Source organism: Aspergillus ochraceoroseus (assembly GCF_002846915.1).
Source record: "Aspergillus ochraceoroseus IBT 24754 chromosome Unknown P175scaffold_9, whole genome shotgun sequence".
In the NCBI taxonomy this organism is placed as follows: Eukaryota; Fungi; Ascomycota; class Eurotiomycetes; order Eurotiales; family Aspergillaceae; genus Aspergillus; species Aspergillus ochraceoroseus.
This window is the reverse complement of record NW_024468484.1, coordinates 527,395-549,533: the sequence shown is the minus strand read 5'-3', so window position 1 is coordinate 549,533 and position 22,139 is coordinate 527,395. Positions and strand designations below refer to the sequence as shown.

General features: G+C 52.2%; 8 protein-coding genes across 8 annotated transcripts; 1 reads left to right on the top strand and 7 right to left on the bottom strand.

The window, feature by feature from the left end:
- Positions 1–57: 57 nt before the first annotated feature.
- Positions 58–1,563, bottom strand: P175DRAFT_0486511 (N(6)-L-threonylcarbamoyladenine synthase family protein; the record flags this gene model as incomplete). Its single annotated transcript, XM_040895632.1, has 2 exons — positions 1,372–1,563; positions 58–1,309 (listed from the first exon to the last, which is right to left on the bottom strand). Exons 1-2 carry the CDS (start codon positions 1,485–1,487, stop codon positions 58–60), a joined length of 1,368 nt encoding a protein of 455 aa, XP_040749200.1. The 5' UTR covers positions 1,488–1,563.
- Positions 1,564–2,039: 476 nt separating this feature from the next.
- Positions 2,040–2,402, bottom strand: P175DRAFT_0495983 (uncharacterized protein; the record flags this gene model as incomplete). Its single annotated transcript, XM_040896103.1, has 1 exon — positions 2,040–2,402. One exon carries the CDS (start codon positions 2,400–2,402, stop codon positions 2,040–2,042), a length of 363 nt encoding a protein of 120 aa, XP_040749199.1.
- Positions 2,403–3,088: 686 nt separating this feature from the next.
- On the bottom strand, positions 3,089–4,815 carry P175DRAFT_0504561 (S-formylglutathione hydrolase). Its single transcript, XM_040897901.1, has 4 exons — positions 4,493–4,815; positions 4,135–4,355; positions 3,838–4,029; positions 3,089–3,743 (listed from the first exon to the last, which is right to left on the bottom strand). The coding sequence occupies exons 1-4, from the start codon at positions 4,755–4,757 to the stop codon at positions 3,558–3,560; spliced, it is 864 nt and encodes a 287-aa protein (XP_040749198.1). The 5' UTR covers positions 4,758–4,815; the 3' UTR covers positions 3,089–3,557.
- A 225-nt stretch (positions 4,816–5,040) lies between these two features.
- P175DRAFT_0486501 (C50 family peptidase) lies at positions 5,041–11,504 on the bottom strand (the record flags this gene model as incomplete). Its single annotated transcript, XM_040895631.1, has 2 exons — positions 6,686–11,504; positions 5,041–6,629 (listed from the first exon to the last, which is right to left on the bottom strand). The coding sequence occupies exons 1-2, from the start codon at positions 11,430–11,432 to the stop codon at positions 5,041–5,043; spliced, it is 6,336 nt and encodes a 2,111-aa protein (XP_040749197.1). The 5' UTR covers positions 11,433–11,504.
- A 193-nt stretch (positions 11,505–11,697) lies between these two features.
- On the top strand, positions 11,698–12,873 carry P175DRAFT_0526334 (DUF5321 domain-containing protein). The gene is made up of 2 exons (XM_040899463.1): positions 11,698–12,230; positions 12,357–12,873. The coding sequence occupies exons 1-2, from the start codon at positions 11,717–11,719 to the stop codon at positions 12,611–12,613; spliced, it is 771 nt and encodes a 256-aa protein (XP_040749196.1). The 5' UTR covers positions 11,698–11,716; the 3' UTR covers positions 12,614–12,873.
- Positions 12,874–13,499: 626 nt separating this feature from the next.
- Positions 13,500–15,762, bottom strand: P175DRAFT_0445092 (citrin; the record flags this gene model as incomplete). The annotated part of the gene is made up of 3 exons (XM_040894264.1): positions 13,500–14,050; positions 14,126–15,491; positions 15,580–15,762. The coding sequence occupies 3 exons, from the start codon at positions 15,760–15,762 to the stop codon at positions 13,500–13,502; spliced, it is 2,100 nt and encodes a 699-aa protein (XP_040749195.1).
- An 826-nt stretch (positions 15,763–16,588) lies between these two features.
- Positions 16,589–17,656, bottom strand: P175DRAFT_0535544 (phosphatase PAP2 family protein; the record flags this gene model as incomplete). Its single annotated transcript, XM_040900229.1, has 3 exons — positions 16,589–17,290; positions 17,343–17,572; positions 17,623–17,656. The coding sequence occupies 3 exons, from the start codon at positions 17,654–17,656 to the stop codon at positions 16,589–16,591; spliced, it is 966 nt and encodes a 321-aa protein (XP_040749194.1).
- A 930-nt stretch (positions 17,657–18,586) lies between these two features.
- Positions 18,587–22,136, bottom strand: P175DRAFT_0535543 (Ran GTPase-binding protein LOS1; the record flags this gene model as incomplete). Its single annotated transcript, XM_040900228.1, has 5 exons — positions 18,587–18,613; positions 18,691–19,145; positions 19,203–20,228; positions 20,313–21,885; positions 22,125–22,136. The coding sequence occupies 5 exons, from the start codon at positions 22,134–22,136 to the stop codon at positions 18,587–18,589; spliced, it is 3,093 nt and encodes a 1,030-aa protein (XP_040749193.1).
- Between the last annotated feature and the right edge of the window lie 3 nt (positions 22,137–22,139).

The following is a 22,139-nucleotide window of genomic DNA, read 5'->3' as shown; positions in this document are numbered from 1 at the left end:
TAGAGAGAGAGAGAGAGAGAGAGAGAGAGAGAGAGAGAGAAAAAAAAAAAAACTGTATTATACAACTCTCCCCCACCCAGTAACCCCCAAGACCCCCCCCCCATCGTCCGCCCGCGGATCAAGAGACCATTTCCGCAGCGCGCGACAAGCTAGCTCCGACCGCCACCCGGCCTCGAACATCTCTATGCCCGCCCACCCGATCATCGCGGCGTTATCCGTACACAGGGCCGGCGGGGGCGCCACCAACCCAACATGGCCGAACCCGCGCACATCCAGAAACGACCGGAGCAGCGCCATGAGGAACCGATTCGCCGCGACGCCGCCACTCACGACCAGGGTGCGGACGGGCGGTGCCGATTCCGAGGGTGCGAGCGACTCAAGGGCGATGACGGTGCGGGAAGCGAGGTGCTCGAAGCAAGTGCGCATGGCTTCTCGGGCGAGGGCGACGCGTTCGTCGTCGGCGAGCGGCTGGTGTGCCTGGGCCTTGCGCGAGAGGATCTGCGAGACGGCCGTGGGCAGGGAGGCGAAGCTGAAGGCGAGCTGGCGGGTTCGCGCGAAGGGAGTCGTCAGGGACCAGCCCCAGGGGGACACTCGTTTGCGGAGTTCGTCGCCGCGGGTGCGGGGCGCGGTGTAGTCGGCGTAGTCGGCGGGCCCGTTGGGGAAGGCGTACTGTTCCAGCAGTGGGCCGTACATGGTTGTTTTGGCGGTTTGGAGGAGGGACTGGGGCAGGATCTCGCGGGCGACTTTGTCGAGGGATTCGCCGATGGCGACGTCGGCGGTGGAGGCGAGGATCTCGTGGTCGGTGAGGGAGGAGGAGCGGACAAGGAGGGAGTGGCCGCCGGAAGCGAGGATCGAGAGAAAGGGGAACTCGGGGGTGATGCTGGTGGTGGTTTGCGGGTCGGGCGAGAGAGCCGAGACGAGTCGAGGGGTGAGGAGGTGCGCTTGCATGTGGTGCACGCCGACGAAGGGGATTTGCCAGGCGACTGAGAGCGCTTTGGCCGTGTCTAGTCCGACGAAGAGATTGGAGCGCATGCCGGGTCCGCGCGTAACGGAGATGAAATCAGGCCTTTGGCGGTTGCCGTCGGATAATGCGATGATCTCACGAGCTTCATTATTGCATTCCGATGCGCGGGGGAGATATGGCAGGGCCTTGTTGACCAGGTTTGCCAGATTTTCTTGGTGCGATTCTAGAGCGCGCACGGGGTGGATGCCTTGGTAGGCTGTCGAGTCGGAGGTGATATTCTCGAGGAAATGGATTCGAGTGGCGCCAGACTGGTTCTTGTCTACAATAGCAACGCAGGTATCATCGCTTTGGCAACCACACCAGTTAGATAAGGAGTGATTGCTTCATCATGGATGGACCGGGCTTACCAGGAGGTTTCAATGGCGAGGGTCAAGAGTCCCCGACGGCGCGCAACCACGCTCCATTGCGCACTGGTCCCGAGAGTCTTGCGACTGGCCGTAGAGGCTACTCGCAAGATGATCATTAGGATAAATATCCAGGCATCGACGTGACTTGTAATGTCGCCCTGGAAGGTCTGGAGAACAAGAAGTGTGAAGCCGAAGTTTGGCGGAAGGATAAACGCACGGGCCACTAGTCTATATGTACAAGACCAGTCAGTATACCTACTTTGAAAGAATCTAAAACAGGTGCGTGTAGGAGGACACAAAGACTAGTAAAGAGAGATACGCTACATAGTACAGTGCAGAGAACAAGAGTAGTCAAAAATGGATTGTTTACATAGGATCATGCTAGTCATCATAAATCATAACCATAACATAACAGTTCATATACAACACCGAGGAAGCTATGCCTCGAGATCATGCCATTCATTCCAGCGACATCACCTTTCGCTCATACATCTGACACTCTCAGGTGTTTACCAAGCCAGACAGACGACATAACAGCCGGGGCCGGACACGAACACTCAAACTGACCCGGCAAGACTGGGCTTGGTCTTGGTTTGGTTCTGGTCCATCCCCACCATTGGACAGGTGCGGGAAGTGTGAGAGGGGAAAAAGGAACCGCCGCGAGGCGTTCATTCCCGGACTATCCAGCGACGCTCTTCGCGAGAGAGCTTAGTATAAGTTCCGTAGTACTCATCGGTGTTCTCGATCGGGGTAATGCAATGCACAATCGGCGTGCCCTGGAACTGGATGCGTTTCTGGGTGCCAGGCGCCGAAGCGGCGTGTTTCTTGAGGATACTCTTGGAGGAGCACGAGTTGACGTAGTTGTAGGATGGCACTTGAATCGATGAGGAGAAGCGCTTTGCAGCTGGACTTGCGGGACTTGGGGAGATTGGCGTGCGAGGAAGACCGGGAGACTTGAGAGACAGTGCAGGTCGTGAGGAGGTCTGCATGGGAACAATGTTCAGAGAAAGCTGGGGCCTTGCGCGATACATTTTGTCTTGTCTTGAGAGAGAGAGAGAGAGAGAGTAAACAAGTATATGTCAACAAAGTCAAGAACTCCAAAGATGGCGTGTAATGAATTATTAAAGCGTATAGTTATAAAAAGAGAGAGAGAGAGAGATGACTGTGCCAGAGCAAGATCCAAGAATAAACCAACCAGGGTAAAGATAGAAGTTGTCTGGACCAGCCAAACCAACCAAGAATGCAAAAGAGACGAAAATAGAAAACTGGGGAGAATCGAAGCGGTTTCAGAAAGAAAGCCTGCAGTCAACAATGGCGACGTGGGCGGCTATATAGGAAGAAGACGGAGAGCCCATCTGAGAACTTGCAATGAGGAGGGAACGACGGCATTGCGGTGATGTGGCTGGCAGCCAATAGCTTCAACTCTCGTCTCTCTAAGCGCCGGCCAGCTGCAAGTCCCCAGCACCGTCACATCTTAGTCTGGGATATGAGCGCGAATCATAGCCTTCGAGGGCCCTGTCTCCTGCATCCGTGCACATCCTGTCCGTCGAATTTCTGAGAACCTGCCCCGACTTGGAGAGATATGCCTTTCACCGTCTGATCAGCCAGGTGATTCGAAAACTCCGTCACACTCTGTTCGCAGGGAGACGGCCAATGATGATATGATTGTCTAACGGGGCCGGCTCCTGGGGGGGGGGGGGAGGAGCTAGGATTGTCACAGTATGCACATCGATTTCACACACTTCTCGTCCAGATTTGAGTTTGGGATGGCTTCGTTTCCCCTCGACATGCAGGAAAATGTGATGGACTCGGTAGATATGACCCTGTAGATGTGATAATGCCATTCTCTCCTGCAGTGTTTTCCCACATGGGTGGCGGGTTGTGAACAGGTGACGATCCCAGCCTGGAAGATTTGCGCTATAACATTGCTGAGTGATGAATGCGATCCTTGGTCTCAAATTAGATTTCAAGCATTATCCTCTACTTTGTACGATAACACTCGGCGCATACAGTCTCGCCCTCCGTGGGTATGACAATATCCTACGTTGTGTATACAATCCGGGACTAATCCTATATTTTATCTCTATATCAACGATTTCGCCCGGTGATCGCTTGACGAATATCAGAACACGCCACCAATCATCCACCAGACAGAGGGGCACGGATAGTAAAGAGGGGAAAACCCACTATGCAAAGAGATACTTGGCCGCATGCTCAATATGGTCATCAGAAAACGTCGCCATAGTATAGTAACTGTGGTCGTAGTCCGGCTGGTAGCGCACATTGATGCCCGTCACACCAGCCTCCTTTGCAGCGGTTTCTAAATTCTCGGGGAGAAGTTGACCTTGCTTGTAGAAGTTATCTCCGGTTCCCTACTTCTGGTTAGCTTTCCCCTCCCCTTCTTTCTTCTTCTTCTTCTTCTTCTTCTCCTCCCGGTCTATTGCAGGACAGGAAAACAGAACATACCACATCAATCAGAATATCCAACGGACCCTTCCACTTCTTCACCAGCTCCGTCGCATCATGTTCCTTCCATTTCGCCAGCTGATCCTCACCAAAGTAGCCCCCAAACGCCTTTTGACCCCAGGGACAATTAATAGGGTTGGAGATTGGCGCAAACGCAGAAACAGACTTGTATTTGCCGGGGTTCCGAAGATACTGTTCACAAGTCAGCCAGTCAGCCAGCCAGCCACTTCACTCGAAAACCATGCATAATCTGCTATAGGCCCAGGAACACAGAAAGAAATCAAGCAGAATACATACCAAAGTTAAAGCACCATGACCACCCATACTATGCCCCGTAATACTAACACGGGTAGAATCCAACTGCGGGAACGCTGCAAAGACCGTGGCCGGTAGCTCCTCCGTCACATACGTATACATGTTATATCCATGATGGTAGGGCTCCCTGGTGGCATCGACGTAAAAGCCAGCCCCCGTGCCAAAATCCCACGAGTCGTTTTCGCCGGGGACGTCAAGACCGCCTGTGGATATTAATATTAATGATCATGTTAGCCAGCTTCAAAACCATCCATCAAGATTCCTGATTTTTTTTTTTTTTTTATAAATCAAAATGCTCTATTTATCTTTTTAAGTAGATAAGGAGTAGTAGGTGGCATACGAGGACTAGTATCCGGATAAAGCACCGCAATGCCCTTCTTGCTCGCTCCGTGCTGGAAAAAGCCCTTCTCAGAGCAATTGTCCGCCGTGCAGGTTAATCCGGACAGGTATATCAGAACGGGGACTTTCTGCGCTGGGTTCTGGTAGGCTTGTGGTGGAAGGTAGAGGTTAAAGGACATTTCGCAGTTGGTGGTTTTGGCGACATGGCTGAGCTTCAGGAGCTTTCCGCCGAAGGAGGCAATGGTGGCTTTTGTTGTGACGGACATGATGATCTTTGGTCTTCTCTTTCTGAGTTGATATACCCAGTCTGAGTCGAGATGTAAAAGAAGGAAGACGGGGGAAAGAAGAAGAAGAAGAAAAGAAGATATGGGAATGAGGGGAATGAGGGGCATTACAGCATCCGTACGTGTATCGTATTTTTCTCCTCATCCCCCGGAATCTTTTTCCCTTTTCGTCTTTTGGAGAAGAAGATGTTGTGTTTTTTTTTACATATTCATTCAAGAGATTAATTATACTTCCTACATATATACAATGCCCTGCCTAACCAATTTACTCCAAAAATACACCAGGAACGCCATAGACAGCGGGCGCAGCGCCGTTCAAGTACTTCAACACACACGCCTGGCGCGACTGAGCAACGGCTGCGTCGAGAGCCACTTTGGTATCTTCACCACTTTCTTCCTTGCTGGCCAACAGACCCCAATGCTCAAAGGTGGCTTTGGCAAACCGATCGATATCTTTATCGGTCACGTCCCACAATGTAGCCACCAGCGCTGGGGCCCCCGCCTGGAGATAGTTCATCGGGGTTCCGTACGGTTCGTACTCGCCAGCTTCGGTCAGGGTGCCACTGCTACAGCCCATGAGGAAGGTGACCGCACACTGGTCTAGCCGCTTGACGGTGCGGCCTCGGATGTATTGTGCGCCGCTACCATGTCCGAAATAGAGAAAGAGGCTTTGGGACTCTAGGCCGTCCTTGAATTCGTCCTCACTAGGTTGTCGATTGACAATTCCGTTCCAACCCTCCAGGGCGCATAGATCTTTCTCAAAGGTTCCCTGGGTTGCCTGCAAATCTCCCGTGGGATTGAGGACGTAGGTGCCATTGTGTCGGTCAATGCCGAAGCTGATCCCCGCGGGATTTGCGCGTTCGTGGCGGAATCGTAGAATTCGGTCCCGAAGACACTCCAGAGATGGCACACGACACACAGGTAGCCCCTGCAGGCAGGGGAGTGATTCCCAGGGAAACAGATGCAGGGATTTATCCAGGACGAGGACAGTGTTGTTGGGCTTTCCTTGTCCGCTCGCATTCTTGGTGGTCTCATGATAAGCCTTGACCGCATCCAGCGTTTCAACCACCATCATGTCAAACTCAATCTCATCGTATGCGTTGCGTTCGCCCTGGAACTGCAAAATATCCACGACAAAATAAAGAAGATCCATCAACGTATCCTCTGGGTCTTCCTGGTCCCCCAAGTCATTAACGCCAATAAACAGTTCCAGCACATTCGGGTGCAGCGTTAACCGGGGACCCTCTGCCCGACTGCCCTTTTGTCGTGAGGGAAGATGGTTATCGAGAATAGTCTGAAATGAGCTTGCAAACCGCGCCAAAGCCTTGGTGTCGTGTGGAATCGGTGAGAAGATTCCCCTAAACCCTCCAAACCAAACATTCTCGATGTTCTGGAGAAGATTCTCCAATCGACGGTCCAGAGCCCCCCGGTTCTTCCACCATTCTTTCTTCGCTTGCCGGTCCACCTGGTGTTTCGCCGCATGGGCGCTTTCGTTCGCCAGCCGAATAATCTCCTGCATCTCGTCCCTTCCATCCTCAAAGGTAAATTGCTCCTCCTCGTCATCCTCAGAGTTCCCTCGTTTGAGCGGAAGACGGAGCAAGAAGGGAGAGCGGCCCCGGTGCAGTCGAGATACTACGAATTCCGTCTGATCGGCGCTCAAGGACAGAGAAAGAACGTTCCAGGTATCTGGAAGTATATTGACGTACTCGTCGGCGAAATCAGGGCACAGGTCCTCGCTGCAATCTGTCGCAATATCCGGGCTAGGCCAGAGTAGCGGGTCGCAATATTCGGCCAAGTGCTTGTCGATCCCGATAGCGGCACGCTCTCGTGCAAAAGCTCCAATCCGGCCAATTTCTTTTTCACGTCAGTAAAGCACCATATTCGATAATAACGCAAAAAAGAAAACCTACCATTCATGTTGGCCGGTGATTGGGACCACGGCATTGGATTCTGAGGGGCTGTGATATGGGACAGCATAGATATCCGGCTCATGAGACGAGAGGCAGAGTGACTGTCAAGTGTGGATCCCAGGATAGTAGCGGTTTGAAAAATGTTGTTCAAACACTCCCCCGCCTTGGAGAGCATGATAGAGAAGTCATCGGTTGACTGCTGAGCTTTGGAGCGTGTTCCCCGCGTAGGTGCCCTAGTTCTCCGTGAGGTCGATGATTTGCTCGAAGTACCGGCCTCGCTTGCAGCCCTGCTGCTAGATGGTTGTAACGATGGCAGCGAGATAGTCGATTCGGGAAGGACACAGTAAACTGCGTGTGTTGCAAAGTGTCGAATGGCGTCAGCCAGAAGATGCTCACTTTCTCCGATGTGTTGTGATATCTTGCTATCCCTAGTGACGGCGAATTTCCGAGCATCATTTAACAAATCGAATGCCTTCCCAAACTCCCGTTGTGCGCGCAAACAAGCAGCCTGATGTCGTAGAATGTCACTCCTTATTTGCAGGAGAGTGCTTGACTCTGTCTCTGCTGGCTCAGGGCTCGGGGGAGACGGGGTTGGCGCACTTCGAGCGGAAACGGTCGCCGCGCGAGTCCTTCTATTTGTCGTTGTTTGCCTGGTATTTCTGGTGCTCGCTCTGCTGCTGGCTCTGCTGCTCGGCCGTATTCGTAGTTTGTCCATTTTTTCTGATAATTCGGGAATAGAGGAAGCTGCACATGACTTGCTGGCGGTCTCAGAGCCAATGCACTCATCAATAAGCTTCTCGGCGTTCCGAAGAGCCTGTAACTCGGTAGCGTAGTCTCCCTCTGCCCTGTGAAGAGCGGCAAGACTCATTTGCAGCGAGACAAGCTCAATGCTGTTTTCTAGCTGTCCAGATAATTCCTTCGCGGCCGTGAGGAGCTCCTCCCCTTCGGGGAGATGGCCCCCCAGAATCCAGTGAGAGCCCAGCTGTGCCTGAGAAGAAATCAAACGGACATTAGCATTAAGTGTCTTGTTAATCTTCATTGCCTGTTCCCCGTAATATATAGCATCCTGGAATAAACCATGATGTGCAGAGAGGTTCGCCAGATTTAACAATGAGCTGTGGTGAGACCCAATATGAGGCCAGAATGGGGCACCTTGAGAATATGTGGAGGAAGTAGACGCTTGCGAAACCTCAAGCTTAGCCATTCCCTCCACCACGACCTCCAGCTCAGAACTGTCCCCTGCTGCGATAGCCTTTTCTTGTTTCCTCTGAGCGAGTTTCTCCACCTTGGCCCAAATCCTGCAGTTCAACCTGACCGACAGCTTGGCATAGAAGAGGGCATCCTTGATCGAGCCTTGAGCAAATGAGAGTTGTGAGTTCATAAAGGCAGCGTCGGCCACGAGTCTTTCCCACGCGATTTTGGTCAACACAGAGCAGGTATTAAGGTCCTGTACTGTCTGGTTCTTCTCGTAAAGTGTTCGAGCCGTTAAAAGAGTGGTAGCTGCCTTTTCAGTTTCTCCTGTCTCCAGGAAAAATCCGACACGAGCTAGTTCGTAAGAAAGCTTCGCTAAGCAGGACACCTCGTTATGACTGAGATATCCATCTGCACGATTGAGAAGGGCATGCGCTTTGCTGCAGTATCCTAGACGACAATACTGCAGCACAAGACGGGAAAGAACCATAATCGCCTCAGAGAATGCACTGCAACCTTGTAACTCAGTGACACGTAGCACCAATTCGAGGGCTGAAAGTTGAAATTTCCAAAGACCGTGGATTTCGGTGTAGTCGACAACAGCTTTCATCTGGAGAACGAGGTACTCCACATCGCCAACTCGTGAGAGTAATGACTTCAAGTCTGGACAGTCTCGCACCATCAAAGTCCAGGACGAAATAACCAGATTCAGCTGATCGGGCTCAAGACTACCCTGATGAAGACCTAGTGTTAAACGGACCGAAGTTGTGAGATGGTGGGCTAGGCATGAAATATCCGCATCGTTGCCATATCCCGGGTCGTTCTCGATAAGATCGGTACCTCCTTCAAGTAGGGTTTGCAGGAGCGGAGCGTCGAGAGATCCGGGGTGTTCTAAAGCAAAACGGAGCCCGCAGAGAACCACACGGAGCCGGCGAATTGGGTGATCGTGCGTCGAGTACACGTCGAAAAGCTTTGAGAGGAGCTCATTGAAAACAGACCCAAAAAATGAGTCATCACTGTATGTGCTGGGATGTTGCTCAGTTAGTATACCCATCTGCCACTCCAGAACATGGCCTCTTTGGGCCGGTGGAAGCGTGTCGTCGTCGAAGAGATCTTGGGCTTTCGATTTCTTGTTTCGTAATTTGACTTTCAAAAAGCCAGAAAGAACCCGGCCAAGAAGGAATCCACTAGTCTTGGGATCCTGGCTGACTCGATGAGGAAAACATCCAACAGGATTCGATACGAGCTTGTCAAGTGCACCGGTCACGATATGTTCCCCAATCGATTGACGGAACGCGTTTTCTGCATCAGAAGTCAAGTTGCCTTCCAGGTACGTATGAGCAAGCCTTTCGAATTTCAATGGAGAAAACCCCGTTAGCCGCTGGGATGGTGAACAACCAGACAGTAGGGTGGCGGATTGTTTCAGCAAGGGTAAAAGATCACGGCCGCCTTTCCCACTCTCCTTTTCCTTGATGTAGCGCGACCAGAACAAGTTCGACAGCTTGACCAGGGCTAGATCAATGGTTTCGGCGATTGAAGACTCGAGTTCGTCACATGAGGAATCAATCGTAGTAAGAACGCGCTGGCAATCGATCAATGTTGGAACAATGTCATCCCAGGGCGGCCTCTGAGACATAACAGACAGCTTTCCCACCGCGACGGCAGAGTCTACAGCGGCGAAGACAATGCTTTGGGATGCAGTAATGCGCTGGAAGAACGACTGTTGATCTTTTGCCTCTTCATCCGGTCGTCGTCCGATATACCGGCGTAGAAAGCGCACAAATCCGGTTAGGTATCCGTAGACTCGAGGCAAAGTTTCGTTTTGATTTTTTTCGTGTTGCTTTTCTTTGGCTATCACTTCTCCAAACCAGCCCATCGCGAGCTTTTTGAGCTTGGCTGCCTCTACTAGCAGCTCGTCCAGGTCCGCAGGGCTTCCTTTCAACGGTAGACTCAATGCAGTGGTGGCCTCTGAGACAGCAACCGCCAGGTCAGTAGAGGGAAGTTTAAGCGAAGCCCTAAGGGCCTGAAACTGAAGTGATGCGATTTTACACCGAACGGTGGCTAGTCCAAGACATTGTCCGCTTGAGAGAGGGTGGAGGGATTCTGTGAAAAGTTGCAGAGCCTCTTCAAAGCAGCCTGCGTCTTGGGCCAGCTGTCCCAGAATAGTCGCAATCCTAGCAACTGACACATTGTCCTTGGGGTTGACCGGTGGCTGATTCTGTGACTTTGCAACAGCCGATTGGAGCCGAACAATAGTCTTGTATAAGGCCGCAAACTCTGCCTTTTCTATTCCCTTGCTTGCATGGACGAAAGCCCCAAGATAGCGGGCTAGCGGATCCCACATTTCTCTGCTGTCCTCACAGATATGACCCGATACTTTCCAGGACAAACAGCGGATCTCGAGTGCCAGAAGCTGGAGGGTCACTGCCGTAATTGGCTTCAAGCGATCTTTGGCGACACCGCCGCTGGGCTGCGTAGCGGAAGACAGCGACAGCACAAGGCTGGACAGTGACTGAAGCTGAAGCGCTCCCTTATCTTTGGGCAGGGCTCCTGATTCGATCGCGCTCATTATAACAATCGCCGGGCTGCTCGAGTCGGTCATCTGCAGCGAGGAAACGACCTTCTGCACAGTGGCGGGTCGGTTCTCCGACGCGATAAGTCGCAGCGCATGAGACTGAAAAGAAACCAGCAGACCATACACAGCACGAGCTTTGGAAATATTCGAGAAAGACAAAAGATCGGACATTCGTTCCTTCAGCGGTTGTTCTTCCTCGTCGTTCCAAGCGCCTTTCTTATCCACCGCCCTTCTCCGACCCGTGCCTTGCGCGTCAAGAAATTGCTGCATCCTCCGCTTGAGACTTCTCAGTTCCTTATAGGCCATGTCCTTCAAGCCCAGGGAGAGTAACCGGCCCGCCAGCACACACGCACCCTGTTCGAGCTGGATATTCGGGAACCCGTCGGACCCACTCGCCTGGTCGGGGTTGAGCATCCTCAAGCACGAAAGCGACATCCTCGCGCATTCAGCTACAGCGCAGACCCCGCTCTCGGGCTCCAGGGCTCCTCCTTTGTCTGTCCCAGGTGATGTTTTCGATTTCGCGGTTCGTTTCAGCGGAGTGGATTGCACAGGCGTGCTGGTCCCCGAAACCCGGGGGTGCTTGGCGGTCGCTACTACCTTCAAGGCATCCGAAAGGGTCTTCAAGGTTGTATTGAATACCTCTGTAGCGAGAACCAGTTTCTCCTGGTTCGATAGCCGCGCCGCATCCTTCTCCGCGAGGGTTGTGAGTGCCGCTTCCTGCACGGATGTTTTCGTCTTCGTCGCCCGCGACGTCGTTGGCTTTGTTCGACTCGTTTTCGTTGCGGCCGTTGCCGTGGGTTTCGTAGTGCGTCCCGCCCGCTTTACCGTTGCGCTCTCGATCTCGGTCGTTGGCGGGTGAGGTGAGCCGCGGAAGAGTGTTTGGAGGGACAACACTGTGGCATTGGAGCAGGTCGATGTCGAGCGCACGGTGTGCTTGACCAATTCCACGGAGGAATCGGGCAGAAGAGATGTGACAGCCATGGATGGATGCTAGATAGTTAGTGGGACACCATTCATTGATTCATTGATTCATTCCTTTCTTGCCGATTGGAATTTCAGGTCTATGTCTAGACTGGACTCCGTTGTGCTTGGGGAGTTTCCAGCCCAGACGGCGCCACGTTGTCACAGCAACCATTCCCTAAACAGCTTAGCTCTGTCTGTTCTGCCTCAGGCTGCTAGCAGTCCGCAAATGATCCATCCGATTACGGATATCCCGTACCTTTTCTTCGACTTCATCTTTTAAACACTCACTTGCAAAAGCAACCATGGCCTCACGTACAATGAACCCCCCCACGCTTCTACGCCGAATATACAGCAGAAAACAACCCGGTCCGAGTCCAATTCCACCCCCACCCCCACGAACAGGCCCTGCACTCTCCAACCAGCCCCAACAGCACTTCTTCTCAACAACCACCACCACCAGCAACAAAAGCAACCCCCGCCGCGCCCTCCCCAAACTCGCCCAAACCTCCCTCTGGGCCTCCATCCTCCCGAAATTCCTCCGAACCCGGAACCCCGCCCCCCCGAAAAACACAACCACCTCCCCCTCCAAAGAATGGAACCCCGCCAGCTTCTACATCATCATCTTCATCCTGATCGGGTCGCAGGCGATTCGCATGATCGCGCTGAAGAACGAGTACGCGGCGTATACGCGGAGCACGGACGCGAAGATCCGACTGCTGCGCGAGGTGATTGAGAAGGTGCGGGCGGGGGAGAAGGTGGATGTGGAGAAGTTGTTAGGGACGGGAGAGGAGGCGAAGGAGAGGGAGTGGGATGAGGGTATGTTTTTTTTTTTTTTTTTTCTTCTTTCTTCTTTCTTCTTTCTTTCATTCATCATTGGAAAGAACCAAAGGAAAGCAGGGAAGGAGGCTGGATGCGTGTGCTGATTATATTCTTTCTCTATAGTGCTTCGTGAGATCGAGCGGGAGGATTCGCTATGGCATCAGAGGCAATCGTTAGATGCTCGACTCCGGGAGGCGAAAGACAAAGAGAAGGAGAAGGAATCGGAGGCGGCGGCGGAGAAGAAGAAGAAGAAGAAGAAGAAGAATGCAAGTGAAAATACAGCCAGCGAAGGTGATGGGAGCAGTGATGCCTCTGCTGCTGCTGCTGCTGCTGCTGCTGCTGCCCAGGGCCAGACAAAACGAAAGGTCAACTTTTTCTAACGGCGTTCTTCCTTGCGACGCTGGAATCGGTTCCAGGTATATTGAACGTTGGCCGCGTTATATATATAAGTGCACGCGCGCTATGCCTTTTGGCCATGTACAGTACGTATCATGATTATCATCTGTGTACATTATTTAGACAATACCCTATGGAGTGACGTGGGTAGCGTAGGACGCAACCCAGGGCTATCTATCTATCTGTATATCAACCCATTCAAAGCTTGCTCTGCATGAACATCATATCATGGATATATCTATCTCATCTTATCTTATCCTAATAATCTACCCAAGACCTAGGAACTAGACCAATTGATCCCTCCCCAACCTATAAAAGCACCTCAAAAGAAAGATATTAATACCTATCCGCAAGCTAAATTCAAAGAACAGTAGAAAAGAGAGTATAAGAACAAGTACATGTACAATCATATACGATGCCCCTTCAAGATAGAAGAGAGAGAGAGAGGGGGGGGGGGGATATGTCAATCAGGTAGTGGATGAACCAAAGCAAGTAGAATATGCAACGCAACGATTCATCATCACAAGTCTAGAACTGAGAAGACTCGGCAACTTTAGAAAATCAGGCAAAGACAGCCCCGTCCCCAAGTCTATCTGCTTTTGGTACAAAAAAGGGTGGGAGATGCGAAAGTCGGTTTCTTCCGTGATGCCCTGGAAAGAGAGGGGGGGGGGAACGACAATAGAAAGGATATGGAGGATTGCTGTGGCCCCAAGATATGTGACCTGATCTCACATTCACATGGTGTGAAGTCGAGGTTGGAGGAGGAAGGGCGGGATCATTCAATTCGAGACAAAAAAAAAAAAAAGAGAACTGCGGGAAAGAGAATCAAACCGCATCGCTATCAAAAACAGGAAACATGCCAACGGTTATCTATTGTGGTTTTGAGGGGCGGATAAACTTGGGCCAGCTTTCTGCATTGGGGATGGCCACGCGGCCGATGTTCTCATCCAGGTCGAGGATGAGTTTGAGGGCGTTTCGTGATCGCAGGTAGGGCAGAGGCTCTTTGGCCACGGGATGGCCCACACCGGGCTCGACCTGTCCGGCGGGGGAGGGTTCGTGGGTACCAGGCATGGGGAGCCAATTTTGCAGAACTTCATAGGCAGCGAGTGTGAAACCGAACTGGGGGGACGAACGGAGGATACGGGCAGGTCCACCCTTGAAGAAGGCCTTGAAACCTTCATCCTTCCAGATGGTAGCGGCGCAGTGGCGCAGGCCGGTGTACCGTGTATCTCCCTTACGGGCTTCAACCTGCAGACGGGTCTTGATAACGTCGCAGGGAGTGGTCAGGTAGGCGGCGGGCATACCAGCGATGGCACCCGCGGTGAGGAGCTGCATGACACTGAGCTGGTGGGTGCGGGATTCGCCAAAGAAGTCGGACTTGAGATGAGCGTAGGTGGGGAAGTAAATGGCGGAGAAGGGGACTGGCGGTTGGTTATGGTTAGAATAATCCTACTAAAAAAAAAAAAAAAAAAAAAAAAAAAAAAAAAAAAACTCACCATCACGAAGCAAGCAAGCGCTGGCTCCCTTGTACAAGCCAACCAACCCCAGGTTCTTTACAATCCAGAGGGCAGAGCGGCGGGGGGCCCCTTCGACATTCTTGGCGATCTCGCCCTGAACCTGCAGACGAATCTTGACAATTTCCAAGGGATTGGTGAAAATCACCTGGCAAGCTCCGGCACTACCACCGGCCAGAATTTCGTAAGGATACTTGATCTTGCCGGTCTCCTTGTTGGCGAAGTGTCCACGGACCAGATCATTTACCGTCAGCTTAATGGCCTTCTCCGGAGCGACACCGATCAGCTGAGGGATGACACCAGAGTACAGACCCAAGAATCCCTCGTTACGGATGACCTTCCTGGCGCAATCGAGGGAGTTGTTGTAAAGAAGCTCTCCAACGCGGGTGGACCGCTGGTTTTGCATGCGGGTCTTGACGAGATCAATGGGGTAAACCATGAAAGCGCCAAACGCACCGGCAACACTGCCCAGGGCAAAGTGGTGGACCGATTCCAGAACGCTGTGAAGAATGGACTTGGTCTTTTCGGCGGCCTTATGTGTTGCATCGGAGGCAGTGGCAACGGCATGCTCGGCCACCGCAAGAGGTGTCCGCCACGACGCATCAATGACCTTGGCGAAGTCGTTCTGGGAGAGTCGGCCAGAAGGCGCATCCAGTCCGGCAAAGTGGAAGAGAATGTCGGCCTCCATCGGGGTAAAGAGGGAGAATCGGGTGAGGCGGGCGGCGGCGTTGAGGAAATCGGAGCGGGTGATTTTACCATCGTCGCTCTTCTCGGTGGCTTCGCGAATGATGAGGTCGATCATATCCATCTCGCGCATGATATTCTGGAAGGCACGCACAGTGGCGTAGGAGATTTTGGTGCCGGCGGAAATGTTGCACAGGCTCGGGAGATGTTCCAGCACGTAGTCGGACAGCTTATGTTTCGAAGTCTCCAGGATGATGCGCTGGAAATCCTCCGGTTCGATGTAGCCGTCGCCGTCCTTGTCAAACACGTGGAAGGCCTGTCGAATGCGCTCCCCTTGCAAGCCTCGCAGCATCTGCGCAAACTGGGGGTAGCTCATGTCGTGGCGGGTCTTGGTGCGGCCGGTGTACAGGGAAGCCCATTCCGAATTCCAATCAAAGGGTATGCTATCGGGCGTCTTGCTCATGGTGTAGATCTTCTGGAAGTCATCCCACTTGACAGTACCTGTCCGGTCGGTATCGAAGAGGCGGAAGGCGATCTCGTACTCCGCATCGGGTTTCGACAGCAGGTTCTCGAAGGTCGCCCATTCGGTGAGGGTGATGCGGCCGGTTCTGTGGGTATCAGCAACTCTGAAGAGGATTCCATAGTGTTCCCGCTTGATTTTATGCTAAAAGACGAAAGACAGAGCGATCAGCTGAAGATTCGAGGTATGACATGACATGACACATCGAGGCAGATTGACGTGGAAAACTCACGTAGTCTTCGTGCTTTGGGGCAATGGCCTGGACAAAGTCGTCCTGGGCCATGTAGAGTTCGCCGGTTGTCTCATCCTTGCGAGCGTGTCGAAGGAAGGTTGCCCTGGCCTGGAGGGAGAGGTGAGATTCTTCGAAAGGGGTGCCCAGCAGGGACTCTTTGACCGCGTCCTTTACACCAGTCATCGTGCCATGCAACGGTCTATTCGTCTATGGGACTGAAACGAAAAAAAAAGGAAAGAAAGAGAGAAAACGGAAAAGAAACACAACGACAGTAAGAATAACGATGAGCGAAGGGGTTGGGATAAGAGAGATGTGGAGAAGGGAAATTAGAGACGAAAAAAATCGGGGGGGGGGGAGGTTCAGTAGGTATACTCCGGACAAGTCTCCAAGAGAATAAAATAATAATTCTTATTATTATGACTATTACTATTATAATGATAACTACGATAATATAAAAAAAAAAAAAACAACTACGTGGCAATTTGCGTTTAGTTTTTTTTTTTTTTTTTTCTTATATTTTGCCCCTTGGGATCGGATAAGTAGTACGGAGTACACCAGGTACCTCGTTTCCTAAAGAACTCTGGTCTAGTTCGAGGTACCAACAGTCTACGAACCAGAAATAGTGAACGATCCCGGCATCGGCGGGCTCTGGTCACGTGATGCTCACCGCCCATGATCCTTTAGCCGAATCATCCAGACATAAAAGAGTACGGAGACTGGGTATCGGACCGAAAGTGGATATACAAGTTGACTCAGAAGTAGGCTCTAGACCGGGAGATTTAGTCAAGGAGGTCCGTATTCTAAATCTATCTATCTAGTTCACTAGAGAAGAGGCTGCTATCGGCACTTTTGCCGAGCTCACAATGATTATATAAGCCGATGGAGACATAGTTACCAGTAGATATAGATAATTACAATACTCGATATGTCATATGTCCTCTAATTCACTACTCCTTTCAACCTATTCAAGCACAACAAACTGCACGCGGATACTATCAGAGATACAAAGTTACCGCTTCTCCAACCCCAACCCCCGAAACACCCGTCGCTCGACCGGCAAGAGACCCAACATCAGAGAATTAAACTGATATGCGGCGAGAACCACGCAAGCCCCTGCCACCGCGTCCAGAATGAAATGATTCGCCGTCGCAACGATCGTCACCCCCATGAGCGTCGGCCACACCGGTGCAACCATCCGCACATACCAATGGGGACTGAAATGCACCAGACACAGGGCCACGAACAGGGAGTTCCCAAAGTGCAGAGAGGGCATGGCGGCAATCGTGAGCTGGAACTTGTTCTGGGTCCAGGCCGACCCGCCCCGGTTGCTGTGCAGCACGTCAAGGAATCCGTATTCCCCAGGGAGGAGGCGCGGCGGCATACAGCGCCACAGGGTGAGAAGCGTAAATGCGATGACGTTCTCTAGGGCCAATGTGCGGCGGATTTCCTGGTACTTGCTGCGCTTGCAAAACGTGTAGCAGTACACGAGGAAGAGGACCCCCACGGTAATGTGCGAGTAGTATACGCGGGCGAGGAGGGCCATGAGCCACGGCGCCGTCCCAAGCACAAATTGCTGGACGGAGAGTTCGATGTTGAAATGAAAGAGGGCTTCTACCCTGAGCACTTGCCTGGCGTGACGTTCAGCTCCATCAAAGATAGCCTGGTGGCCGCTAATCCATCTGGCTGACACCGCGCGCGCGCCCTGGTAGATCTAGTCCTCTGTCAGCGAATGTCGTCCATCGATCCAGAATTCCCATCCCCACCCAGTATGTGAGCAGCCAGTACCAGATCTCCAGCAGGAACGGGAATCGAGCGAGTATCCGGGACTGGACTGTGCGGCTGTTGTCGACCGTATCAGCGCTGTACTCGTCCTCGGTTGGTTTGGCATCTGGGTCATCCGCGAGCAGTGGCGATTCTACAGATGGTGTCTCTGGGAGTCTAATCGATCGACGGCGATTGATGAGGGTACCTGCGATAAAAATAATAAGAATGGCTGGAGGGGTCAGCAATCTATAGCACCCTCCGTCCACATTAGCGACTGACCACCGGGCTCAAGCAAAATTTCAAAGCCTCCCATTATGCCGGTATGTACTAAGAATAAGGAAGGAAGGACGTCGTCAAAACGGACGGAACTCATGCGACAGACGAGGCACAGGAAATCAACATTGTTGGGACTGAAAGACGATTGAGAGATGCGTTGGGTATAAGAATAGATGCTGACCAGGTGATGAGACGAGGGAAACGAACAGAAACAAATACACGAGAAAGAGGAGGAGGAGGCACGAGATAAAAGTGCAGCTGCCGTCATCCATACAACCGTATCTTACTTTGCTAAGTATTCGTCAAGTAATGACCGGATATCACCAGAGATCATACAGCAGACTCTCCAATAACCATCGTGTCTTCATTTGAAGTATTATAGGTAGCTTCTATGGATATTTTCATTCCTTGATACTCCGTATACTGCCTCATGGTAGTCTGTTCCATCTCTACGCAAAGAAGAATCTGTACTGTCGACATTCTCCCCTTCCCACATCTTTTTTTTTTTTTAATTATTTCTACGCTGAACATGCACTCAGGACATACAAATGAATACGTACGCTATGTGTTTCCAAAAGCAAAACACACGAATCACGATTGATCAACGCCAATTCATGCAAATGCCTCACAAACTATATACCTTTTATCCCGAATCCGGTGTATTCATGACAGAGACAGTCCGTGGTATGACAGAAGGAAAATGGCCGCCGACAGAGCGATCGGAGAATCAGTGATGAGTAGGACGTAAGGTAGGGTAGAGTGCGGTCGGGTAGAGGGTCAAGGATCAAGGATAGGATCACAGGAAAACATGAGTCATCAAATCAAACTGTTTTTAAAGGGGGGGGGGATATCTAAGAGGAGGTGAAAGGAAAACGTGGAACAGTTGATCAAGCACAGCGAGACAAGACCAATGATATATGAAATGAAACGAAAGGGAAATGGTAAATCCAGGTATAGATGACAATGATCATGCGCTCAATCGTTGGATAAAGGACTGTTGGGGAAAGCAATTAGCTTCGTGTATACACCATTTGAGAGAGAAGAGTGAAACAGGAGCGAGGGAAAACATACCGGAAAGAACTGCCGGAACCCTCTCATGTCCAGCCGGCTCAACGTGCCCAAAAACTCTTCTACGAGGTCCGCACCCATACCCATTCCAGGTAATTCGCGGTCCCGGAGGTACTCGATATACTCCATGCCGGTTTTGCTGTAGATGGTCCTCTGCAGCGCGCCCGCTTCGGCAAGGACCTGTTTCGCTTGTGCGTCTTTCGGGTTGAATGATGGCGTTGCTGGGAGAGCCCAGCATAGCGGGGAGAATCGAGTGATCATAAACTGCCCGAAGCCGGGGAGGGCGACCTGCCCAGGGACTGCTCCATTGGAAGTCTCTGGCGCGATATCGGGTCCGCCCCAGGAGCTACCCATCTTGGAGAGGACGGAAAAGGCCATCTTTGCGGTGGTAAAATCGTCAATGTCCTTGGCGAAGTGCTCGATGGTTGTGATGACGGTATCGAACATCGGCTGGTTTCCTGGGGAGGGTTAGCATTCATCCATAGTAACCCAACTGTGGAACTGGGTGAACTGACTCTCACTGATAATGACAGACCCAAGGTCGTTATTCAACACCGCAAGCAAAAAGTTAAGGTACTCCCGCTTCAGCTCAGCCAAGTGAATCTCATCATCAGTACCGGAAGGAGGATCCGCAATTCCGCCGAACACACGCTGCAGGAAAGGCGTCAACAGAGTATCGAGGATATTGTAGATTTCGCCCTTGAATCCGAAAATGACTTGATCCAATAGGCGCAGGAACAGGGCCATCTCGTCCCTCGAGGAGGTTTGGGTAAGCAGACCGTCGATCCATCTGGGGAGCTGTGGGAGAATCTGGGAACCAAGAACTCCAATGAGCCGGGAGAAAGCAAAGCGAGAAGCTGTTCGGATGTTGAAGGACGATTTTAGAGACTCCAAGGCGACCAAGGTGGCTTCGGAGACCTGGCCGAATACCGCTGAAACTTCAGGCGCCGGGAGTGCGGCGGGAGAGTTCGCTCCGGGCATCCAGTCGGAAAATCCCCTTGCAAGGGTGCCAAGCGCCATAATATCGTGGTGGATCTGCAACACGGCTCGCTCATCGCCAGATTTAGCCAGAGGAAGGGTCTTCTCCATGTCGCCAAAGATGGGGGACAGAACGGATTGGGCATAGACCACTTGTTTATCGGCAGGGACACCAGTGACGGAACAGATGATGCCCACGGCTTCAAAGAGGTAGAGTTGGCTGTTGAACACGGCATCAGCAGAGCCCTCATGGTCTTCAGAGGACATCTCATCGCCATCCGATCCCTCTGAAGAAAGCTCCGCCTGGATGATCAGGAGATCGCCCAATGCTTCCACGACCGTCTGGGCGACATTGCCGATGAAGCTACGCAGTTGCTTCACCAAACGTTGGAACAAATACCAGGCTCGAGTCTTGACTTTTTTCATGGGATGATGCGCAAGCTGAAGGAAGCTCTCCAGGACACCGGGAATGAGATGAGCATGAGCCTGGAAAAACGAGCTGTAGCGGACGCAGATTTCCATGTACTGCAGTTGTGTGGCGGGGTGGGTAAAGGACCGGATATCTAGTCACATTGTTAGAAGATAGATAGATAGATAGATAGATAGATAGATAGATAGATAGGCCCAATATAATTACTGCGACCTACCTGATTCGACCATTCTCAGCATCATCTCGATTAGTCTCTCTGCGCAGGGGTTGTTGGGTTGGCCCTTGGTGTACAGGCCGCCGGATTTGACAGCCACCTCTCCGAGCAGGTACATCTGGTGCAAGGCGAGGTCCAAATCCCGCCAGTCTAGCTGAGCTCCAGGCTGTCGGAGGTTCTCGAATGTGGTTGCCACAAGTTCGGAGACGGCATCAATACACAGTCTCTCGTCTACACTTGCGACGATCTGCTGGAGAGTACCAAGTCGCTTGCGGAGCTCCTGGAACTCAGCTTCGTCGGTCTGTTCGTCATCATCACCCCAGGAAGAGGTGTCATCGTATCGCATCTTCGAGATGATCGCCTTCAGGATCGGGAGGAGAATGGAGGAGTGTTGTTGGGCCATGGAAGGATTGACTTTGGTGATTTTTCTCAAGTAGGAAAGAAGGTCGCTCACACAAGGAATGACCGTCGAGCAGACCTCGTCGTACTCGTCGGAAAAGTACCGCAAGATATGCGGGAGGAAGACCTCCAGCAGACCATTGGCTTTGTCCCGACACTCGCCGGGGACACCTTCCTGCTCCAAGGCTCGCACAATATCCACGACGATGATATTGACCAGCTTGGCCACCGTTTCCGCCAAGTCGGTATCGTATTTGGATGTGAAGCGGTTGGCGTAGAGAGGAGGGCTAGAGGAGATCTGCGCGACCACATTTTGGAGGTTCAAAAAGACAATCATGTCAATCTTGTCCTCCGCCTTCATCTTCTTACCAATGATCTCTGTGAAGACATCAACCGCTGCGTCTCGCACCTTCTCCTCCCCTTCACGAAGGTCGGCCTTCTGCACCCGGCCTAGCTGCTGGAACAACAGATCCAGCATGGTCTGGTTCACGACCAAGCCAATATCAATCCAGCTGACCCAGCTTCCCACGGCCTTGAGCGACATCTCGACGATCACATCATCCCCATCCCTCCACTGCGACAGAATCTCCTGCCACGAGTTGGCGATCTTCTGCATATCCCTCACTCGGATCAAGTCCTTCAACGCATTGGCGCGGTCCTGCTCGGCGCGCGAACGGGAGACGAGCACGTCGCCAATCTCATCGTGGATGGAGTTAATCACGCGGAGGTAAAAGATAATGCCGAGCGGGTTGTCGCGTGCCGTGCTGGCGGGGGATTTGTGTGTCAGGCTCAAGAGATCGTCGAAGAAGGACTCCCAGCCGTTCGCGTACAGTGCGGAGAAGAGGAAGGTGATGGTTTGGGCAATTTTGTTCTGGATATTGGGGGGGTCGGGGGTCACGTTTTCCTGGCCGTACACCTGGCGCAGATACCCCATCAGGCCGTCCCGGACATACCCCAGGGCCTGCAGGTCAATTAAACCGGCCTGGGCGGCACTGTTGACGACCTCCAACGACACATGCCGGACGATGTGAGACTGGGGCGGGTTCTTGGTGAAGAGGTTGAGGCAGACCTGCCACCCCGAGGGATCGGAGCGGAGTTGGTTCAGGTAATCGAAAGCTTGGGCCTTGAGGGCGGCGTCTGAGGAAAGGTTCCCGGCGATTTCAATAGCGTTTGCTACCTATTGGATTAGACTGACGTTAGGATTGATACCAGCATAGAATCCCGGGTCCTAGACAGAACCTCAACGGGGAGTGCATGGGGTAAGGAGGGGCACACGAGGGAAATTGGGGATAGCGGGGTTGGAGCTGCTGTCCCTTCTTCTTTTCAATTTAGAGGGACGAAACGAGTCTCTTGAATCGCAGGGGAAGAAAACCCCCCCCAGCGTAATCAGTCGACGCAAACTCAAAGGGGTCGTACCTGCTCTTCCATCGT

Excerpts from the sequence above, each read along its gene's own strand:
- P175DRAFT_0504561 (XM_040897901.1), bottom strand. The coding sequence starts at position 4,757 with ATGTCCGTCACAACAAAAGCCACCATTGCCTCCTTCGGCGGAAAGCTC. Across the intron at positions 4,030-4,134 it reads GTCATGGTGCTTTAACTTTG|TATCTTCGGAACCCCGGCAA; the intron begins GTATGTATTCTG and ends ACTTGTGAACAG. Across the intron at positions 3,744-3,837 it reads TGGATATTCTGATTGATGTG|GGAACCGGAGATAACTTCTA; the intron begins GTATGTTCTGTT and ends AACCAGAAGTAG.
- P175DRAFT_0526334 (XM_040899463.1), top strand. The coding sequence starts at position 11,717 with ATGGCCTCACGTACAATGAACCCCCCCACGCTTCTACGCCGAATATAC. Across the intron at positions 12,231-12,356 it reads GGAGAGGGAGTGGGATGAGG|TGCTTCGTGAGATCGAGCGG; the intron begins GTATGTTTTTTT and ends CTTTCTCTATAG.